General features: G+C 34.6%; 1 protein-coding gene across 1 annotated transcript in view; it reads right to left on the bottom strand.

The window, feature by feature from the left end:
- Ccdc171 (coiled-coil domain containing 171) overlaps positions 1-21362 on the bottom strand; it is a 310385-nt gene that overhangs the window by 146853 nt on the left and 142170 nt on the right. The window contains exons 18-20 of the mRNA XM_013020745.1: positions 13143-13369; positions 11828-12010; positions 10784-10969 (exon numbers count right to left, since the gene is read on the bottom strand). Coding sequence (XP_012876199.1) covers positions 10784-10969; positions 11828-12010; positions 13143-13369 — 596 coding nt within the window. The remainder of the gene's footprint in view (positions 1-10783; positions 10970-11827; positions 12011-13142; positions 13370-21362) is intronic.

The raw sequence follows: 21362 nt of genomic DNA, 5'->3' as shown, positions 1-21362 counted from the left end.
ACCTTATCTGACCTTTTCTGCTTGACTCATACATATACTAGATATTGCAAATAAGGGAAACCATGGGACCTATGTTTCTTTGGGCTTGGCTTACTTTCACTTAATATAATTTTTTCCAAGTCTTTCCATTTCCAAACAAATGGGGCAATGTCATTCTTTATGATGGAGGCATAGAATTCCATTGTGTATATATACCACATTTTCTTGATCCATTCTCTACAGAGGGGCATCTGGGTTGGTTCCATATCTTAGCTAATGCTGCAATAAACATAATTGTGGTGGTAGCTTTACGAACTTTACAACTTTGGGGGGGGGAGGATTGGAGTAGGGGGTGGGAGGAGACTGGGAAGGGATGTGAAGGGTAAACAAAGGAGGAGGCTACAATGCTTGATACGAAATGTACTCATTATCTTGCCCATGTAATTGTAACCCCTCTGTACAGTATGTTCTCAATAAAAAAAGAAATATAATTCTAATTTCAAGTTACAAGGCACTCACAGAATAAATTTGAAAAAAAGTATTTTCATTTTATTTATGAGTAATGTACTTTGAAAAGAGAAACTACATGCTTAAGCCTTGAAAAGTAGTCACTATACTTTCTTTACATTTTTCTCAGGCTAACAAAAATGAAAATAACAATGTTTTATTAAAACTCTAGCTTCTATGGCAGGACAAAGGATAAATCAATTCAGCAGTGTCTAGTGTCACTAGACACTATGGTGGAAATGAACTTTACAACTTGGTGGAGAGAGGAAAGGGAGAACTAGGAGAAAATGAGAGAGGAGGGACACTGTTCAAAAAGAAATGTACTAATTACCTGACTTATGTAACTGTAACTCCTCTGTACATCACCTGTACAATAAAATTTACATTAAAAAATTTTAGTTTCTTGTCAGATCTTCTCTATTAAGTGTGTGTGTGTGTGTGTGTGTGTGTGTGTGTGTGTGTGTGTAGACAGGTGCAGGTGGCTCACACTTTTTATCCCAGCCACTTAAGTGGCTGAGATCTGAGGATTGCAGTTGGAAACCAGCCCAGGCAGAAAAGTCCATGAGACTCTTATCTCCAATAAACTACTCAAAAGAAGCTGGAAGTGTTGCTGTGGCTCAAGTGGTAGTATGCTAGCCTTGAACATAAAAAGGCTCAGGGACAGTGTCCAGGCCCTGAGTTCAAGCCCCAGGACCAACAACAAAAAGATATGAATAGGGCACCAGTGGCTCACATCTGTAATCTAGCTACTCAGGAAGCTGAGATCTGAGGACTGTGATTTGAAGCCAGTCCAGTCCCTTGAGATTCTTTTTTTTTTTTTGGTCATTTGTGGGGCTTGAACTCTGGGCCTGAGTGCTGAGTGCTGACCCTCAGCCCTTCAGCTCAAGGCAAGTGCACTACCACTTGAGCCACGTGCCACTTCATCTTTTCTCCAATTAACTACCAAAAACAAAAACTAAAGCCAGAAGTGGAACTATGGCTCAAGTGGAAGAGTTCTAACCTTGAGCAAGACAGCTCAGGGACAGCATCTAATCCTTGAGTTTAAGCCCAAAGACTGACACAAAAAAAAAAATCATTTCAGGGTGGTTGTTTCTTACTTAGTCACGTCTTTTTCCCTGACCCTGAAATATAATTGACTAGCCTATGGTCTCAATGGTACAAGTCTTTAGGAAGATAAAAATATTTGTGATTACAAATGCTTACAAACAAGACCACACTAAAGCTACCACCACAACTATGTTTATTGCAGCATTATTTACCATAGCTAAGATATGGAACCAACCCAGATGCCCCTCAGTAGATGAATGGATCAAGAAAATGTGGTATATATACACAATGGAATTCTATGCCTCCATCAGAAAGAATGACATTGCCCCATTTGTTAGGAAATGGAAAAACTTGGAAAAAATTATATTAAGTGAAGTAAGCCAGGCCCAAAGAAACATAGGTCCCATGGTTTCCCTTATTTGCAATATCTAGTATATGTACGAGTCAAGCGGAAAAGGTCAGATAATGTGATGTCAGGAAAATGAACCCTTAGATATGTATTTTAATGTTTTTTCTTTCATACATGTGTTTCTAACGCATTTATAAGATTATCTCTTTGTTGCTTTGTATGTCCCTCCCCCACAGTATAACCCCTGCTTTCACTATATTTGATGTCAGTATAACTTGTAGAGGAGATGGGGAAAAACCAGTTGTTTAAGGATACAGGTGGATCTGATGCAACAATGAGAAATACAAGTTGTCATGTCCAAAACGAGCTTTACAACGTCGGTGCGGGGGAAGGGGGTGGGGGGGAGGGGGGAAGGAGAAGGATTGGGATGGGGGGAGGGGGGAGGCTGGGAAGGGATGGGAAGGGTAAACAAAGGAGGAGGCTGCAATGCTTGGTAAGAAATGTACGCATTATCCTGCACATGCAATTGTAACCCCTCTGTACAGTTTGTTCGCAAATAAAATAAAATAAAATTTAAAAAAAAATATTTGTGATTAAAGTAAAAAAAAAGGTAAGAATTTTAAATTAATGATGTTAATAATCCTTCATGGATTATATGATGTTAACTACTATTATTATATACAAAATCTATATCAACTAAAGTCTATCAACTAAATGATCTTTAAATGTTTTAAAGAAAATGCATCTAGGGTTCTTTTGTTTAAAGCTTAGCTAGAAAAAATATGACTACTTATTCAAAATGAGGAAAATAAACTACTTCATAGAGCGTTCTCACTTTGTACTCTCAGAGCTGCCAAACACCTTTACTAATAACAAGAGTTAGGCTAAATAACAACATTTAAAGAAGGTAAACAATCATAAAACTTGACACTTTCATAATTATTACAATGACTTACATCTTTGCAAAGTCTTCCATTTGAAATTTGAAAAACACATTCTTCTTTCCTTTTAACTTCTTCCCTAGCTACAGCCTAAATGTAATTAAGTTTTACAACTGAAAACAAAGAACAGAACCCATTTTCTATTAAAACTGAAACATGAGTAAGAAAAAGCAGTGGCAGAAAAGTGAGGAATGATACAGGGAACTAGAAAGAAAGTCTGAAAACTCCACTAAGTAGATGACAGAAAACTAAGATGAAGAATAAAAAAAGAAAGAATAATAAAAATAGATGAGAGAAACTGAATAAAAGCTATGTCAGAGTTAGTTGAAATGTTTATCTGGAAGAGTTACCATGAATAAGTCTTTGTTCTCCCCTCTCCTCCCCCCCAAGTCAGTCTCTCTTAGCCATGTCTACAATATTTCAAGGACAGAATTACAAAACTGAAAATTCAGAGAATAAGACTATTATAATGAGTTTCTATAAGTTGTCATTCACTGCCATATCAAAATTGAACCCACTTCACTGTTGGGGTATAGGTATTCTTCTAATTGAATTCAATATAGATTCTCTACAAAACCAACTACTATACTTTGCAAACAGTAAAGGCTTAAATATATGTATTAAATTAACTTTATAATCAGAATTTAGTTTTTTAGAAAGATAAATCAAGAGAGGCCATGCATTGATTCCTCATACCTGTAATTCTAGCTACTTGGGAGGCTAGCATTTGAAGGTCGAATTGTGAAGCCAATTCTTACCTCAAATTAACTAACAGACAGCTCAAATTAGCTCAAAGGTAAAGTGCCAGCCTTGAATAAAACAGACAAGTGAAGGCATAAGGCCCTTTATTCTGGTACTGAAATAAGAAAAGAAACAGAGAAAGTGAGAAAGAAGGAAGACAGGAAGGAGAGATTGAGAGAGAGAGAGAGAGAGGCCGGAAATCCATGGCTCACGCCTTGTAATCCTAGCTACTCAGGAGGCTGAGGTCTGAGGATCATGGTTCAAAGCCAGCCTGGGCAGGAAAGTCTGTGAGACTCTTATCTCCAATAAACTACCAGAAAACTGGAAGAGGCACTGTGTTCAAAGTGGTAGAGCGCCAGCCTCAAACTGAAGAGCTAAGGGACACACCCAGGCCCAGAGTTAAAAACCCACGACCGACAAAAAAGAAGGAAAAAGAGAGAGGAGGAAAAAAAAGAGAAGAGAAATTGAATGAGAGAAAAAGAGAAAGAAGACAGAGAGAAAGAAAAATAAAAGAATGAGAAAAAGAGAGAAAAGAAACTAACTTTATAAAAAATTATTTTATCAAATGATCTTATAAGACATTTTAAATCTCCCATAAATAAATACATCTAGTGTATTGCATATTCAATCAAAAATTATAATGTAATAGATACCAAGCTTTTCCTAGGAAAAGAAGTACATAAGGAAAATAATGGGAATTCTTCTTTTGCCTCGTCTATTCATTCTCATTCTCATTCTCCCTCTCTCCTCCTCTCCCTCCCCATCTCTCTCTAGGATCTCTATATATAACCTAAGCTGGCTGAAAATTATGTAGTCCAGGGCTTGCCTCAAACTATTGATCCTCCTATCTTAATTTCTCAAGTGGTAAGATTACAGGCATGTACATCCAGTTTATTGTCATGATTTTGTTTTTGTTGTTGTTCTTGTTTCACAGTACTGGGAGTTTGAACTTGGGGCTAAGCAGGTATTTATCATTTGAGACACACCTCCAGTCTTTTTCTTTTGTTGTTTTTAGTTACTTTTTCAATAGGGCCTCGTGTTTTTGTCCCAGGCGGGCCTCAATTATGATCCTCCTACTGTCTTCCATGTAGCTTACATTATGGACATAAACCCTGATGCATCTTCCTAGTTGAGAAGGGGGTCTCACTAACTTTTTGCCTGAGCTAGCCTTGAACCTTGATATTCCAGATCTCTAGTTCCCATATAATTGATATATGAACTAACTCATTGGGACCTATTTAGTCATTCTTAACCTCAAACTTACTAGAAAGAAAAAAATTTTAAATGTCATTCCATAAAAATAATGCCTTTCAAGAAATTTATTGTTATTCATCAAACTGTTTCACTGTTTATTAACAATTTATAAATTACTAAAATTTATAAATTACTGAATTGTTATTCATTAGCAGCTAATACAGTCCTATACCCCCATTCCCATCCTCAAGTTATCTATGGGTTATAATCCATTTGGGTTTTTAAACAGATTATGTAAACATCAAATACATCACCTTAAAGAAGCATATCATTAAATTGTGATTTATATAGTAATGGGAAAGAACTAGCTTACTTTGAGACAATGGAATGGATTTGTTGAAGAGGAAACTAGTCTGACTGGTACCAGCTACAGATGCTTCTTTCAGATGCTTTCTTTTCCTATATTTCTCAATAGGTGACAGGATTAGATATCCCTAAGATATCTCTAACATTCTGATCATCTAAAGCATAAATATTCTTATTTGATATACAATTCATTTCCTCATGTAATTTGTGATATTTAATTTCTCTGAAAGTCTTGTGTGTATTCTCTGAAACATAGTCACATCCCTATAAGAAGTAGGCCATTGTAAAGACAATTTTCTCAGCTAAACAATACTGGATCATAAAGGTAGTATATGTGGTACAGTATGGGGTTCTAGTTGCTTTAGCAGCTTTTTTTTAATCCACTGTCAAGAATAGATATCACAGTCCCATATAGCTGATGAAAGACAGGGTGTTCTAGTCCCTATTTCACAGTATTATAGCTGTTCCTGACTTTCGGCTTCTTACAAAACATTTTCTTCAGTCCAAGAGACTGTTTCCCTGCTTTTTTAAACAAACTAGATTGCAGCCAGGTTTGCACACTCCAAGAAGCTATTTAAACGTTCACTCTCATTTGGTTTAGAATATTCTCTTTATTTCTAGTACTGTATGTAAAGTTTTGCTTTCTTTAAGCCTGCCTGCATACCCCAACATTTGTTGTTTATTTTATTTGCTTTCACTTGCTATGATTTGAATGTATCTTTCACATGTTGGAAATTCAATCCCAAAATCAACAGGGATGAAAGCTGGAACTCTCTAGACATGATTAGTTTGTAAAGGCTCTGCTTTTGTGAATGGATTAATTCCATCCTTGTGAGAGTTGGTTAGTTACTGTGGAAGTAGACTCCTCATAAGTTCTGTTCCTTCTATTATGTGCAGGTGTTTCCTTGCCCTTTGTCTCTGCCATAAGAGGATGCAGCAAGAAGGCTTCACCAGCACCATGATATTTAGACTTCCTGACCTTCAGAACTGTAAGAAATAAAATCCTGTGGTTTATGAATTGCAGTCTGTGGTATTCTGCTACAGTAGAGGGGGGACAGAGGAAAAGACCAAGATACTACTCCATGTGGAAGGAGTTCTTTTGTGTTAGTAAAACCTTGTAATGAAAAATGGCAATGACAGTAGAGATAAATTAGAAAACCATCCCAGTCAAGAGTTAAGACTGTGGATTTAAGCTGGTAGTACACACTTATAGTTCCAAATATAAGGAGTTACACAGAGGAAGATCATGAGTTCAAAACAACCTTGATCTATATAATGAGAAAGAGGGGGAAGGGAAGGGAGGAAACAGGAAAGGGGGAGGAAAGGGAAGGGGAAGAAAGGAGAGAGTAGGAGAGGAGAGGGGAGGGGAGAGAGACAGAATAAGAGAATACCTAAAGTTTCTATTTCTGTTCCACACTGTTTTATACTGCAATAAGGTAGGGGAAATGAATTAAATGTATAAGGTTTGGGAAAGAAAACCCAAATTGTAACTATAGACCAAAAAATGTTGTCTATACAGAAAATTCTATCAAGAATGACAATAGAGTTTAGTAATGTGACTCTATGTGAGATTAATATATCTACCTTCGCATATATAAGTTACTTGGTTGATCTTACTCTGTGGGGGTACTTGAAGGAACAAAACTAGGCAAGCGATGGTATAAAGAAATTTGTGAATTAGCTACTTCTTAGAACAAGTGGACATTACTGGCTTGTGATTATCTCTTTCACATTATTAGGCAATTCCTTAGTGGAAAATTCTATGCTCAAGTTCCTATCTATTAGTGGAGCCCAAAGTTTTGTCTTCCACCCCCAAAACTAATATTGGTATTTGCCTATAGGCCTATTTAGGGTGCTAAGTTTGATTTCTACACACTAGTTTATAGGTATTGTTACTTATATTTTTGTATTTGAATAATTTACTTCTTAATTAATGCATTACTGTTACCACAGGAAAAGTCTTATGAAATCTAGACATCTTCTAAAGGAGGCCATTCTGAACATCTAGTTCAGTCTGCTTTTCAAAAACTGTTACTTTTTTTTAAATGTCTGAAAGTAAAATCCAAAACATGTAATGGTTTTCTTATAATAACTAATAGGTAATTTCTTTTCTCTTATATATATATTCCATGTCTTATATTCTTGATCTCATTTCACTTTATAAAGAAGAAACAATATGCTGTATTTCTAAAGAAAGTTACATGCAGAATAGGTTTTTAAAAACTGAAAAATATTTTTAAATATTTAAATCTTAACAAAACCACAAAAGAATATCAAGCATACAACTATTTTTCAAATGCTATCTTAATTCAACTTCCTAAAAATCCTGTAATTTAAATATCATTATCTCCGTTTTTGCAGAAGAAAAGACTAAGGCTCAGAAAGGTTAAATAATTAGCTCAAGTGACAGAGCTGGGATTTGAATCAGAGAATACTGTTCCAAGAACAGTGCTTTTTCCATTGAACCATGCTGCCTCCCACCAGAGAGCATTTTCACTTACCACCTGCTAGTTCTAATTAAGAGAGAGTAATTAAACAATTCTCCACTACTGACAACAATATTAAAACTTCTAGCACTTTAAAGAAATGTTAATATAAACAGCTCTTTATCTCCTGGAAGATACAATATCTAAACATAAACTACAAACTGTTCTAGAAAAAAAGATACCAATACAACAGGTGCTTTTTCAAACCATAGTTAATTGTATTATATTTAATAAGGCATCAAGCATTAAAATGTTGTTTAATGACCAATATACTTCTAAGAATATTCAACTTCCCTTTGTACAACTACTTAATCACTTTTTTAAAAAAGAACGTTTATTCCAATTAGACTAATAACAATACAAACTAAAGTAACAAAGGTATGTACAACAAATTGGCAAAAAATTAAAATAACAGGTAAAGTAAAAATGCAATTTTATACACCCCTTTAAGGAGATAATGTAATTGATTAGAAACTTATTGTAAACAATTAAAATATAAATTTTAAACTGTTTGGGGCTTTTAATCTAATAATTCTTCATCAAAGAGTTGATCATGACAAAATAATCTTAGCTGTACAAAGTTCTACTATAGAAGTGTGCATCTTAAGCTAAGAGCAAATAAGGGAAGAAATCTGAAATGGATCTATAGCTATATAATAAATTAGAGTCATAAATTAATGCATATTGTAGAGGTTTTCAGATTCTGAGGGGATGGGAAAAATGTTGTGTTTAGCCAGTAGAAATAAATTCTGGTAATTGTACTGTATATTTCCAAAGTGCTAAAAGATTATATATAGACACTGTCACCACAAAGCAATGGTAAGTACATGAGGTGATAGAGATATCAGTTGGCCTGACTTAATAATTCCACATATATACATATATCAAAATATTATGCTATAACCCATAAATGTATAGAACTTTTATCAATTAAAAAGAAAAAGGGAGATTATTATGTACATTAAGAAATTTAATTATACATTTTAAAGATAACATTAACTCACAAAGAAATAAATTCTTGGCATTCTAAAATAACAATATATATGACAATATCATTATGTTTTCATAAATATATACTGGGTTATATTCCTGTTTGGGAGGTGAAATTTGATCATTAATTTTTTTATTCATGTACATTATTTGTAGAAAAGAGGTCCCATTGTGGTATTTCACAAATGTATATATTGCACATTGATCAGATTCATTCCCTCTATTGCTTTCTCTCTGAAAATACAAAATCTAGAATAATATACATTGTTTTAACAATATACATATCTGGTAATATAACGAGATTATTTTACTTTTTATTTTTTCCAAACTGAATACTTATATATATATATACATATATATATTTATAAAAAGTAAAGAAAAAGAAAGATAAACATAAACTCTTATAGGTTGGTAAACATAAATATTCATAATCTACTTTTTGGGGGGAGGGTCTGGTCATGGGGCCTGAACTCTGGACCTGGGCCCTGTCCCTCAGCTCTTCAGCTCAGGCTAGCACTCTACCACTTGAGCCACAGCATCACTTCCAGCTTTTTCTTTTTTGCTTATGTGGTGCTGAGGAATCGAACCCAGGGCCTCATGCATTCAGGGCAAGCACTCTACCACTGAGCCACCTTCCCAGCCCCTTCATAATCTACTATTATGTGATACAAACAAAACTATGTGTTTTGTAAGAAAATTACATATATTACGTTAAAATTTAAAACTACTGGCATAAATCACTTTCACTAAAAAACAGCTATTTCAAATGGTTTAATTGCATGCTTCGATGTGAAAATTTTTACTGTAAATGTTAATAGTATTCTGTGAACATTATGGGCCAGGAGACCCTCAGCAAGCCAAGCAAATTCTCTTAATTTTCTCAAAAACCATGAAGGCCAGGCACTGGTAGCTCATGCCTGTAAGCCCAACCACACAAAACACACACACACACACACACAAACACAAAGACACACAAACAAACAAACACACACACACACACACACACAAACAACAAACAAAAAAAATAAAAACAAAACCGACCATCACCACAAAAGACAATGCAAAAAACCAACAAAAACAAAAAAAAAAAAAAAAAAAAAAACACAAAAAAGAAAAAAACACAAAACACACACCACCAACAAAGAAAAAAAATTAAAAAAGGAAAAAAAAAAAGCAAAAAAAAAAAAGGGGAAAGGGCCGGCAAAAGAACCAAGGCAAGCCAAAGAAAGGGGAGGGAAGAAAGGAAAAAAGAAAACCAAACCCCCCAAACCAACAATTAAGGCCGGGCAAAGTAAGGAAACTCCCCAAAACCCAACTTTTTCAACCAAAAAGAAAATAAAAAACCCAAAAACCTAAGGAAAATAAGGGAAAAATGGTTAAGAAAAAATTAACAAAAAGGGGGCAAAAAGAAAGTCCCAAAAAAATTTTGCCAACTTAATAACAACAATATTAGTATTGAGATGCTAGAGTAAATATACAATAATTGCCTTATCATTATATACCAACAATGGGTTAGTTATATTAAATGAGGCTGCATTATAGAGGCTGTATTATACTTCTTTAATTTCCTGGAATTAAGTCAAATCCAAGGCAAAAAAACTCAACAATGAAAAAACCCTAAACAATAAAAACAAAAAAAAAAAATCCAAGCCTTAAAACAAAAATTCCAAAAAAAGAACAAAACCAAAAATAAAATCAAGAAACTCCCCAAAAAAAAAAGAACCCCCTTTCCCCTCCAAAAAACAAGAAAAAAAAAAGGCAAAAAAAAAAAATCCTCCCAAACAAACCCCCCCCAACCTAAAACAAACAACTAAAGGAAAAACGGAAAAAACCAAAATCAAAACCCCCCAAAAACCAAAAAAAAAGAGAAGTCCCAAAAGTCAAAAAACAAAAAAAAAAAACTGGAAAAAAAACAAAACGGAAAAAAAGAATAAGGGTTTAAAGAAAGTAATAACGGAAAAATTCCTTGGTTCCAAACAAAAAAAAAAACCCAACTTTAAAATTTTTAATACATGTAGTGTACACTTGTAATAGAGGATAAAGTCCTGTTCCATCCTCAGAAACTCTTACAGAATAAAATTTTTCACCTTGGGATCTGTTCTCTATTCAAGAGATATGCATTATTTCCCATAAGACTCACAAAAAGAAAGGAAATAAGCATTATGTAAGGAATGTTCTCCTACCTTAACAGCTTCTCCAAGAGTTTGGTTTTTGTCAGCTTCCTCACTGGAGTGCAACTCAAGTCTATAATTCAACTCCTGTAGTTGTTGTGCCTGTTCATTCAACAGCATTTGTGCCTGCTGTTCCCGAAGCAATGCATTATTGAGTTCTTCACATGCACTTTCAAACTTCTCATGGGTGATCAATTTCTTGAAGAGAAAGGAAAAAAATCAATTGTAAGCTAACTGCATTGTTACATCACTTAATCTTCAGAACTAAAATTGCTAAAGAATATAACATTTCTAAGACAAAATATATAAACAGGTATAATATATATATATATGTGTGTGTGTGTGTGTGTAATGAAAGTGATCAGAAGACACACAACAAGCTGTGTCCCTTCCCAACATTTGTTAGATCTTATAAATAGTCATCATTTTACTCCCTCTTACTACCTGCTTTACCTCATACTCTCCTATTAAAATTAGACTCTATTTTCAAAACATTTACTCTATAAGCCTCCTCTCAGCATTCAAACTCTACTCTTCTTCATAACATTCCTCTATTTCTAGGGTCTTGTAAACAGATATATTTGTATCTTTTATTTATTCCATTTTCCCCACAAATACCTAGGTTTGAACTGGGGTCTCCCACTTGCTCAGCTTAGAAGCAGAGCTCAAGTGGTATAGCAATAGCTGTACTAACCCATTTTCAAATAGAATATATAAATAATGTGCATTTTATTGTGCTTCAAACATTTACATGTTTTGGTCATTAAGGTTAGACAAATTGAACATATCTTTGGAAAAGAAACTTGATTTCATACTAAATAATGTATTGCTCAAATTTTCAATATAGGGAGAGCAAAAAAGAAATACCTCTACCCAACCATCTGGCTCTTCAATTGCAAACATTTCAGAAGAGAAATTTGGAGTGGGGGTGGGGATTAGGGAGGAAGGAGTCCATCCTATGTGAAGGACTTTGAATTATTTTTAAAATCAAATAATAAATTTAAAAAAAAAACAGATATCACCACGGCCATAGTTGTCTAAGTTTTATATACTTACAGAGTGCTTGAATTCATTTATTTGCATTTGGAGACCCTGAGCTTTGTCAAGCTCCTTTTTCATTTCATTCACATTTCGTTTGAATTCTGTAATCTCTAAGCGCAGTGAGCGGCGCTCCACTTCTGCTGCATGCAGTCTTTGTGTAAATCCAAATATTTGCTTTTGTAATGATGCTGTGCTTTTCTGTTGTTAAACAAGAGCAATTTTCAAGCAGTAACTGCAGATTTACTAAAAAATCAATAGCAATGACCATTCAACTAAATTAAATGTAACTTAGATTGCACAAAAAAACAGAGTTATTACTAAAACATACAAAAGCTTTTTTATGTGACCAATAGATGAAATATGAAATTAACACCTAAAAGATATCATCTAGCTAGATGATATCTAGAAAATAGAACTGACAATTTTAGGTCTTGTATAATTCTGCCACTGTGCACTTCTAGGAAACAGTATACTTAGAACTAATGCCAATATTTATTCAGAATGGCTATTATTGTAATAGAATTTAACATGAGGACCAAGCATGGTGGGTTTTGCCTATAATCTCAGCTACACAAGAGACAGAGGTTAGAAGATCATGGTTGGAGGCTAACCCTAGCAATAATGAGGTATTATCTCATTAGCTGGGCATGCTCCTAAAATTCCAGCTAAGAAGACTATAATCTGATGCTGGCTCTGGACAATATCCTATCCAAAAGAGAGCTAATTTAACAAAGATAGAATCTAAGCACTGTGGAGTCTGAGATTTGAGGGTTATGGTTCAAAGCCAGCCTGTGCAAGAAAGTTCATGAGACTTTTATCTACAATTTATCACCAAAAAAGCCAGAAGTGGAGCTGTGGCTCAAGTGGTAGAGTGCCAGCCTTGAGCAAAAGAAGCTCAGAGACAGAGCTCAGGCCCTGAGTTCAAGTCTCAGTACTAGCACAAAAAAAGATGGAAGCATAGCTCAAGTGAGGCATTTGCCTAACAGGATCTGAGTCCGACTCCTGGAAAGAAGAAAGAAGAGAGGAGAGGAGAGAGAAGAGGAGACAAAAGGGGGAGAAGGGAGGGAGGGGGAGAGAGAGAGAGAGAGAGAGAGAGAGAAAGAGAGAGAGAGGAAAGAAGGAAGGAAGGTAGGAAGGAAGGAAGGAAGGAAGGAAGGGAGGAAGGAAGGAAGGAGATGGGGGAGGGAGGAAGAGAGAAAGAAAGACGGAGAAAGGAAGAATATCAAAGAAAATCTAAATACCTTCATGTACAACTAGTTTAAACTCTAAATCCAATACCAAATTAAATCTAAAAATCCTAAAATCATTATTAAATGAAAGTTGTACATACCATAATGGGCACGTGGCCACGCAAACCATACTTCAGGGCAAGGGTATTTACTTTATGAAGTCCACGGGCCAGCCTTTGAACAAGGGAATCTTTTTCTACGTATGTAATACCTCTGTTACTACACAGAGGAATACTTTCCATTGCTAGACTGATTTTATCCATGAGTTTTGCAAAAGAATTCTTGGCTGCACCTATGAGTATATGTCCACAAACTCTGGAATTTGGATCTTCAAAAAGAAAGAACACCAAAATAAGAATTTTCTATGTTGACTAAACAATACTGCTGATAACAATATGAAAATTTTTTTTCAATTATGTAGTTTCTATTCATCTATATTCATTTAAAAAGTTATCTCTCACATTAATTTTACCATTAAGAGAACAAGATAATTCATCTACAAAACAATATAATAAATTCTTCATGAATTTATTAGGCACTTCACATGGAATATTATGAAACTAAATAATCCTATCTCTTTGTTCTAAAACTTTATTTACAACTTTATTTGCAACTTCTATTAACTTGGTACCTTAATGCTATACTATTTATATTCTCAGACAAGGAAACATAATTTGTCTTATTCCAAAGCAATTAAAATTTAACAACTACAATTATTTATTTCCCCACAGGATTTTGTAATCATCCCTTTCATGTAACAGATTTGAGGTCCCAGTATATCCAACATGACCTGCTTACTGCTACATTCCATCAGGTCTGTAATTAATATTTATGCTTCATATGGATAAATAAAATTGTCAAGTGTTTTTCCTACTAATTGGTATTCCAGATAATGGTTAATAGGTTTATTTGTGACTTTATAAAAGTTATGTAATTTAGTTTTCCCACTGCTATACAGGTTTTAGTATGTCATTACTTGTCTTATGATATTATCCATGTGAAACAACAAGCATGGAGACTATTTGGATTTAGTACTATGCTATTTCATATTTTAACAGCTTCTACTGTTTTATCATAGCTTCATATCATAGATTCAAAAAAGAAACTTCAGTTTTACAAAACTATCCTTTTTGTATTTTTCTAAGGTTCTATAAGGTACAACCCTAAAGAACAACAACACTAATTGAGAAGGTGATCAACCACTGGTTTTTATTGTTTCCTTACAATGACTCTGCATTCTAAAATTTGAGTTTTATTCCTAAATTCCTTTTTCTTCAAATTTCCTTTATTCCTCAATGTATAAAAGGAAAGGTTAATTTTACAATTTATGTAGCAGTCAAAATTTGAAAACCACATTGCTTTAGAGATATACATAAAATTTGTTATATATAATAACTTGTATGTAAAATTTATTTCTATCAGTTATTAATGCTTTGAATTATAAGAATATATAAGCCTGCAAGCAGTGGCTCATGCCTATAAGCCTAGCTACTCAAGAGGCTCAGATCTGAGGATCTCTATTTAAAGCCAGCCTAGGCAGGAAAGTCTATCAGACTCTTATCTCCAATTAATCACCAAAAAGCCAGAAGTGGAGCTTACTTCAAATGTTAGAACACTAGACTTGAGCAACAAAACTCAAGGACAGTGCCCAGACCCACATGTGTATAAACACACACACACACACACACACACACACACACACAGATAAAATGAATGTACAATAAGTTTAATTCTATATCCATTTGTTATACAAACATATTCTCTGATAATTACAACAGAAACAGAATGTTTAATTAAAATATAAGTTTGTAAAAATCAGATTTCATGAATAAATAGAATTTAGAAGCCTAATTATATAACAACCAACATATAATGAAAAACAATCAAATTAATTACTACAATATAAATAATTTACTTTTCAATGAATTTGTGGTAAAATTTATTATATGTATAACATTGAGAAATCATTTGAATATACATGTAAATCTGTTTCTCTCAAGTTTTGTGTCTTTTCATCGTAAACTCTTTTATCTTCAATATGCACATTTATAAGTACTTTATATCTTTTTGTATTAAATTTCTATTTATTTTCATAATTACTACAATACTGAACTCAAAAATGGACTCAGTACTGAGAAATTAATATTAATTTCTTTTAAATAAACAACAAAGGCTTGTTTTAGAAAAACAATATTTATGAAATATAAAACAGTAAAAATTTCAAAAATATAGAGGCATTAAAAGTAAAATCTAACATTGAAAGCCATGAAATTTATCAAGACATATTGTGTTCATAAATTGCTTTCTTAAATGGCAACTCCTTTGTACAACTACTTCACAGTAACAAAAAGTAAAGAAAAAAAAAACAAGAAAAATAACAGACAACCAAAAGGAATTTTTTAAAAACCAGCTTAAACTTAAAAGTAAAAAAATTAAAAACTACAATTAAATTTTCATGAAGTTTTTTTTTTTACTATATTGCAGGAATGTGTTTGTAGGGACACTGATTACTAAAAAGTCACCTTTTAAATGATCATATAATCCCAGGAAACATTCTTTCAAATTTGTAATAAGTGTGTAAAGACAGGCACTCTAAGTTCCTGTATGCTGCCTCTCAATGAATTATAGTAAGAGTACTAAATAACTTCTCCTTTAGGAGGGAGTATTTTTATTGCTTTAACTTTTTATTACTATCTTTAAGTAGTTGTACAAAGGAGTTTCCATTTAGCAAAGCAATTTATGACTATAATACATCTATATCAATGTCACCCCTTTTATCATCCACCCAGTTACCTCCATCCTGCCCTTCCCTAACTCTTCTTAATTTTGTAGGATATATACTGTTTTCTTTTCTGCATTGTACCCCTCTTTCCTCTTTATTCATCTTCCTCTTTACCGCTATCCTTAGCCCATCTTTTTGAGTACCCACTTCCAGGTGTTTTATTTTGCTGAACATTGATATTGGCTTTCTAAGCAATTACCCTGTTGGAAATCACCCTTGAATCTACTATATTTCATCTGATACATTTGTATACACTTGCATACCACCCAATGTATTTATTTACGAGTTTGTAAGCTAAATCTAGCTTCCATATATAAGGGGAAACATGGATCTTTGTCTATCTGGGTCTGAATTATTTCACTTAGCGTAATTTTTTCCAAGTACTTTCATTTCCTTACAAATGGTATAGTATCATCCTTTCTAATGGATGAGTAAAATTCTGTTGCATATATACATCACCTTTTCTTGATACATTGAGGACAACTGGGCTGATTCCATACCATAGCTCTGGTGAACAGTGCTGAAATAAACATGGTTGTGCTGGTGGCATTACTGTATCCTGGTTTGTAATCTTTTGGGTAAATACTCAGGAATGGAATTGCCATATCATTGGATAGTTCTATGTTTAACTTTTTGAGGAACCTCCACACTGCTTTTCACCATGGTTGAACAAGTTCACAGTTCTATCCCATTTGGCCATATTCTCACCAGCATCTATTATTGTTTTTTTTTTCTAGATAATGGCCATTCTAACTAAACCAGTACTATAGAAGGTGCTCAGATATCCTACACACAGAAAAACAATATGCACTCCAAAGTGGTTGAACAACTTTACACTTCCACCAACAATGCAGTAGGGATCCCTTTTGGCCAAATCCCTTCCAAAATCTGTTGTTATTATAGTTCTTGATTATAGCCATTCTAACTAGGGTGAGGTGGAATCTCAATGTTGTTTCGATTTGCATTTCTTTTATGGCTAGAGAAGTGGAGCATTTCTTCATGTGTCTATTGGCCATTCTTATTTGCTCTTCAGAGAAGTCTCTCTTTAAGTTTTAGCCCACTTATTAAGGAGGCAGTTGACTCTTTGAGGATTTGTTGTTGGGGGATTTTAATTTTGTGAGTTCTACGTATATTTTAGATATAAGGCCCTTGTCCGTTATATGGCTAGTGAAGATCTTCTCCCAATCCATGGGCTTTCTATTGATCTTGCTAGCTATGTCCTTTGCCATGCAGAAGCTCTGCAGTTTCATGCAATCCCATTTGTCCAACCTTTCTTTGATTTGTTGTGTTTCCGAGTCTTTATTAAGAAAATTTCATCCTGTGCCAAGGAGCCCTAGAGCTTCTCCTATTCCTGTAATGTTTTCAGGTGTCTGCTTTGACTTCAAGGTTTTTGATCCATTTGGAGTTGATTCTGGTGCAGGGTGACATATAAGGATCAAGCTTGTTTAACCACTTTGGAAAGCAATATGGACGTTTCTCAAAAGACTACACATAGAGCTTCCCTATGACCCAGAAATCCCACTTTGGGGCATTTACCCAAATAATCACAAACAAGGCCATACTAAAGCTACCAGCACAACTATGTTTATTGCAGCATTATTCAATTAGCTAAGATGCCCAGATGCCCCTCAGTAAATGAATGGATCAACAAAATGTGGTTTATATATACAATGGAATTCTATGTCTCCATTTGTTAGGAAATGGAAAGACTTGGAAAAAACTATATTAAGTGAAGTAAGCCAGGCTCAAAGAACCATAGGTCCCATGGTTTCCCTTATTTGCAATAACTAGTATACATCTAGGACAAGTAGAAAAGGTCAAAAGCTATGTACATATGACCATGCAAGATGACGCTAAATGAAACAAACCCCAAGATAGGGACACAAAAGGTTTTATTTTTCTTGCTGTTGTTTTTAATGTTCTTATAAAGTACTATGTGACTTTTTGTTTCTTTTTTATGTTCTTCCCCCATGATATAACCCCTGTTGTCACTGGGTTTGATTCTAGTGCCCTACATCTTGTATTATATGTTTTTCTAATTTGGGGAGGGGAAAGGAAATAACAAAATGTTGAAACAAGGATACAGGTTGACCCATTGTAACAAAGAGATGTACAAGACACTATGTTGAACTTGGGGGTGGGGGGCGGAGTTGGGGAGGTGGGGAGGGAACTGATGATAGGGGAAAAACAAAGGAAAGGGTAACAATGTTGGGTAGGAAATGTACTCAGGAAAACCTTGAGACTCTTATCTCCAATTAACCACCAGAAAACCAGAAATGGCACTGTGACTCAAGTGGTACCTTAAGTTGAAGAGCTCTGGGACAGCACCCAGGCCCAGAGTTAAAGCCCCATGACCCCCCCCCAAAAAAAAGACTGAATTATTTTAAAAAATTAAAAACTATTATGTCATTCAGTATTTCCAATATAATAATCTATGTAACCATTCCTCTTGAAGTTTATTAGCAGAAACATACTTGTTCCATATATTTGTCTCCTGTCTGGAGAAAAATTACCATTTCAGTTTGTCTAAATTCTAAGATATAATTAAGAGCACCAAAAGAGGAAGGGAGGAGGGGAGAGTGAACATGAGGGAAAAAGAGAAGTTGAATCTAGCAGTAGAAGCAAGATAATAAAGTAATACATGGGGGGGGGAGTGAGAAGCTAAAACAACAGCAATAGGACTACAATAAAAGAACAACAAAAATGTAGACTATAGGGAGTAAGAGTAACAAAAACCAGAAAAGAAGGGAAAGAGTAAATCTCACTAGAGAGTTGATAAGAAAACAGGAATCAGGAAAGAATCAAACATTACAAAAACCACAAAATGGCAGGAATTTCATCATTCCTTTCAATAATAACTCTGATGAATTCTCTAATCAAAAGATAAAGAGGGGCTGGGAAGGTGGCTCAGTGCTAGAGCGCTTGTCTTGCATGCATGAGGCCCTGGGTTCGATTCCTCAGCACCACATAAGCAAAAAGAAAAAAGCCGCAAGTAGCCCTGTGGCTCAAGTGGTAGAGTGTAGCCTTGTGCTGAAGAGCTGACGGACAGCACCCAGGCCCAGAGTTCAGGCCCCACGATTGGACCCAAAAAAAAAAAAAAAAGATAAAGACTGGTGGGATGAATTAAAAAAATACCTGACCATTTGTTGTCTATTAGTAGTATGCCTCATAGACAAACACAAACAAAAGCTTAAACAAAAAAGATGGAAAAATATATTCCAAGTAAATGAAGTTCAAAAGTAAGCAAGCTCTACTTATATACAACAACGCAGACCTACATGTCCAAATCAGTAAGAAAACACACAGAATATCAATAAAGGAAACTATTCATCACGAGGAGATAGCAATTGTAAATATACATATTGAATATCAGTTCACCCAGTTGTATTAGACAAACACTACTGGGTATAAAAGAACAGATAGACCCCAACACAATAATAGCAGACACACTGACCAATGAATAAAAGACCCATAAATAAACCCACAAAACTACAACCATCTAATTTTTGACAAGGGAGCAAAAACATGTTGGAGAAAAGATAGTCTCTTCAATAAATAATGTTAGGAATACTGGACATCCATATGGAAAACACTGGAACTAGATTTCTCATTCTGTACAAAACTCACTTCAAAATGGACCTTAATGTAAAATTTGAAACCTTAAAACTACTACAGCAAAAAGAATTGAAAATATAATGAATCTTGATAACACTTGAAGATGTAGATATATGCAATGTTCTGAAGAGAACTCCAATTGTCTAGAAAATAAAAAGAATAATCCACCAAGGTGAGCAACAACCAATGAATTGAAAAAATAAATTATGTGTAAATGCAAAATGGAACATTTTTCAACCATAAAGAATAATATTATTGCTGGGCGCTGGTGGCTCACATCTGTAATCCTAGCTACTCAGGAGATGTGAGATCTGAGGATCATAGTTCCAAGTCAGATCAGGCAGAAAAGCCCATGAGACTCTTACCTCTAATTAACCACCTGAAAACTGGAAGTATAACTGTGCTCAAAGTGGTAGAATATTAGCCTTAAGCAAAAAAGCTCAGGGACATCTCAGCTGATGCCCTGAGGTCAAGCCCCATGATAGACCAAAAAAAATTTTTTAATTTGCAGGCAAATGGATGGAATTAGAAATTATATATCAAGAGAGATATGACAAACTTTAAAAAGTCAAACATTGTACAATTGCATTCTTAGGTAGGAACTAAACCTAAAATGATGACAACATAAAAAATGGAACATAAGCCTAAAAGTAACTCTCTCTATGGGGGAGAACCAGCAGATACTAGAGAATAAATAGCTCTGGCATCACACCACTCTTTCTTTCCAAGCTCTGAAAGCCAACGGGCATGCGACTCACAGGTATCGTTTATACAAGTCACCTCTTGTAAGGTGAAATGTATACAGGCTAGAAAAAAGGTGGAAAGTAAACAAACAAAAAAAAGATATCTGACCTCATTATGGTGATCTGGGCATTTTTGCACCCTATAGAAGCAGTATTTAGAAGAAGATATAAAGAATCGACTTTAGAAGCAGACTGTCTTGTGGTGAAATCTGAGCAGTGTGCCCCCTGGCACATTGCTTAGTTATTATACTTATTTTCCTTTATCTGTAAGAGTGTAGTAATAATACATTTACAAAGTTAATGGTTCCACTCTAGATCCTATATTGCATTAGCCTGACTCCTATCAGCTATTCACAATATTCCATTGTGTTTTATATTCTTATTTCCTCCTCACACATTTTATAATGCATTATCCATCACTAAAGTCAAAGACTTGTGATAGGCTTGGTTATGCCCTAGTTTGAGGCTCACAAATTTCACAGATTCTTACAGACCCCAAATTTCTAGTTATAAACTAATGTTCACATTAGTTCCTCTTAATTGACAATGCACCTGAAAGTCTCTTGTCATTGTTCTAAACCCATAGTCACCATAAAGTCCAGGAACAGCTGAGGCTGTAGACACTCTATGATGAAATCTATCCCAGGCAAAAGCAGGAACAATCATCTCATGGGAACTCATTGTTTTCTCGAGTGACTCCTTCTGGACCTCCTTGTATGATCAGAACTGAGATGATAACCAACAAGATTACAGTCTAACTGAGACTGTATAATATACTTCTCACTCCAGCCCCAAATACTCCTCTATTTAAATCTAAACCTTATATCAGTGCCCTGGAGGTGGGCTGAAATGCTTAATCTCCATCAAAATGGCCATTTTGATTCAAACCCCTACTTGGCTCTTCGTCATTGTTTTTTTGTAAAAGTATAGACAGAACTGACATATTGGAACCCCCAGAGTTGAGCCTTTGACCTAGGACGCTGGTTATATATGGCCCACATTTGTGTCTAATAAGGAATTAATTTGTTTAAGACAGTCTGGCAATGTTACCTACACTGGCCTGGAAATCACTATGTAGCCCAAGCTGATCTCAATTTCTCTGGCTTCAACTCCCAAGTGGGTAGATTATAGACATATACTGTCACACCTGACTGGTCTTAAATCTTTTTTTTTTTTTTTTT

The sequence above is a fragment of the Dipodomys ordii genome, unplaced genomic scaffold (assembly GCF_000151885.1).
Source record: "Dipodomys ordii isolate 6190 unplaced genomic scaffold, Dord_2.0 Scaffold53, whole genome shotgun sequence".
NCBI classification, from domain to species: domain Eukaryota; kingdom Metazoa; phylum Chordata; class Mammalia; order Rodentia; family Heteromyidae; genus Dipodomys; species Dipodomys ordii.
The sequence above is the reverse complement of the archived record's forward strand: the minus strand, read 5'-3'. Positions and strand labels throughout refer to the sequence as shown.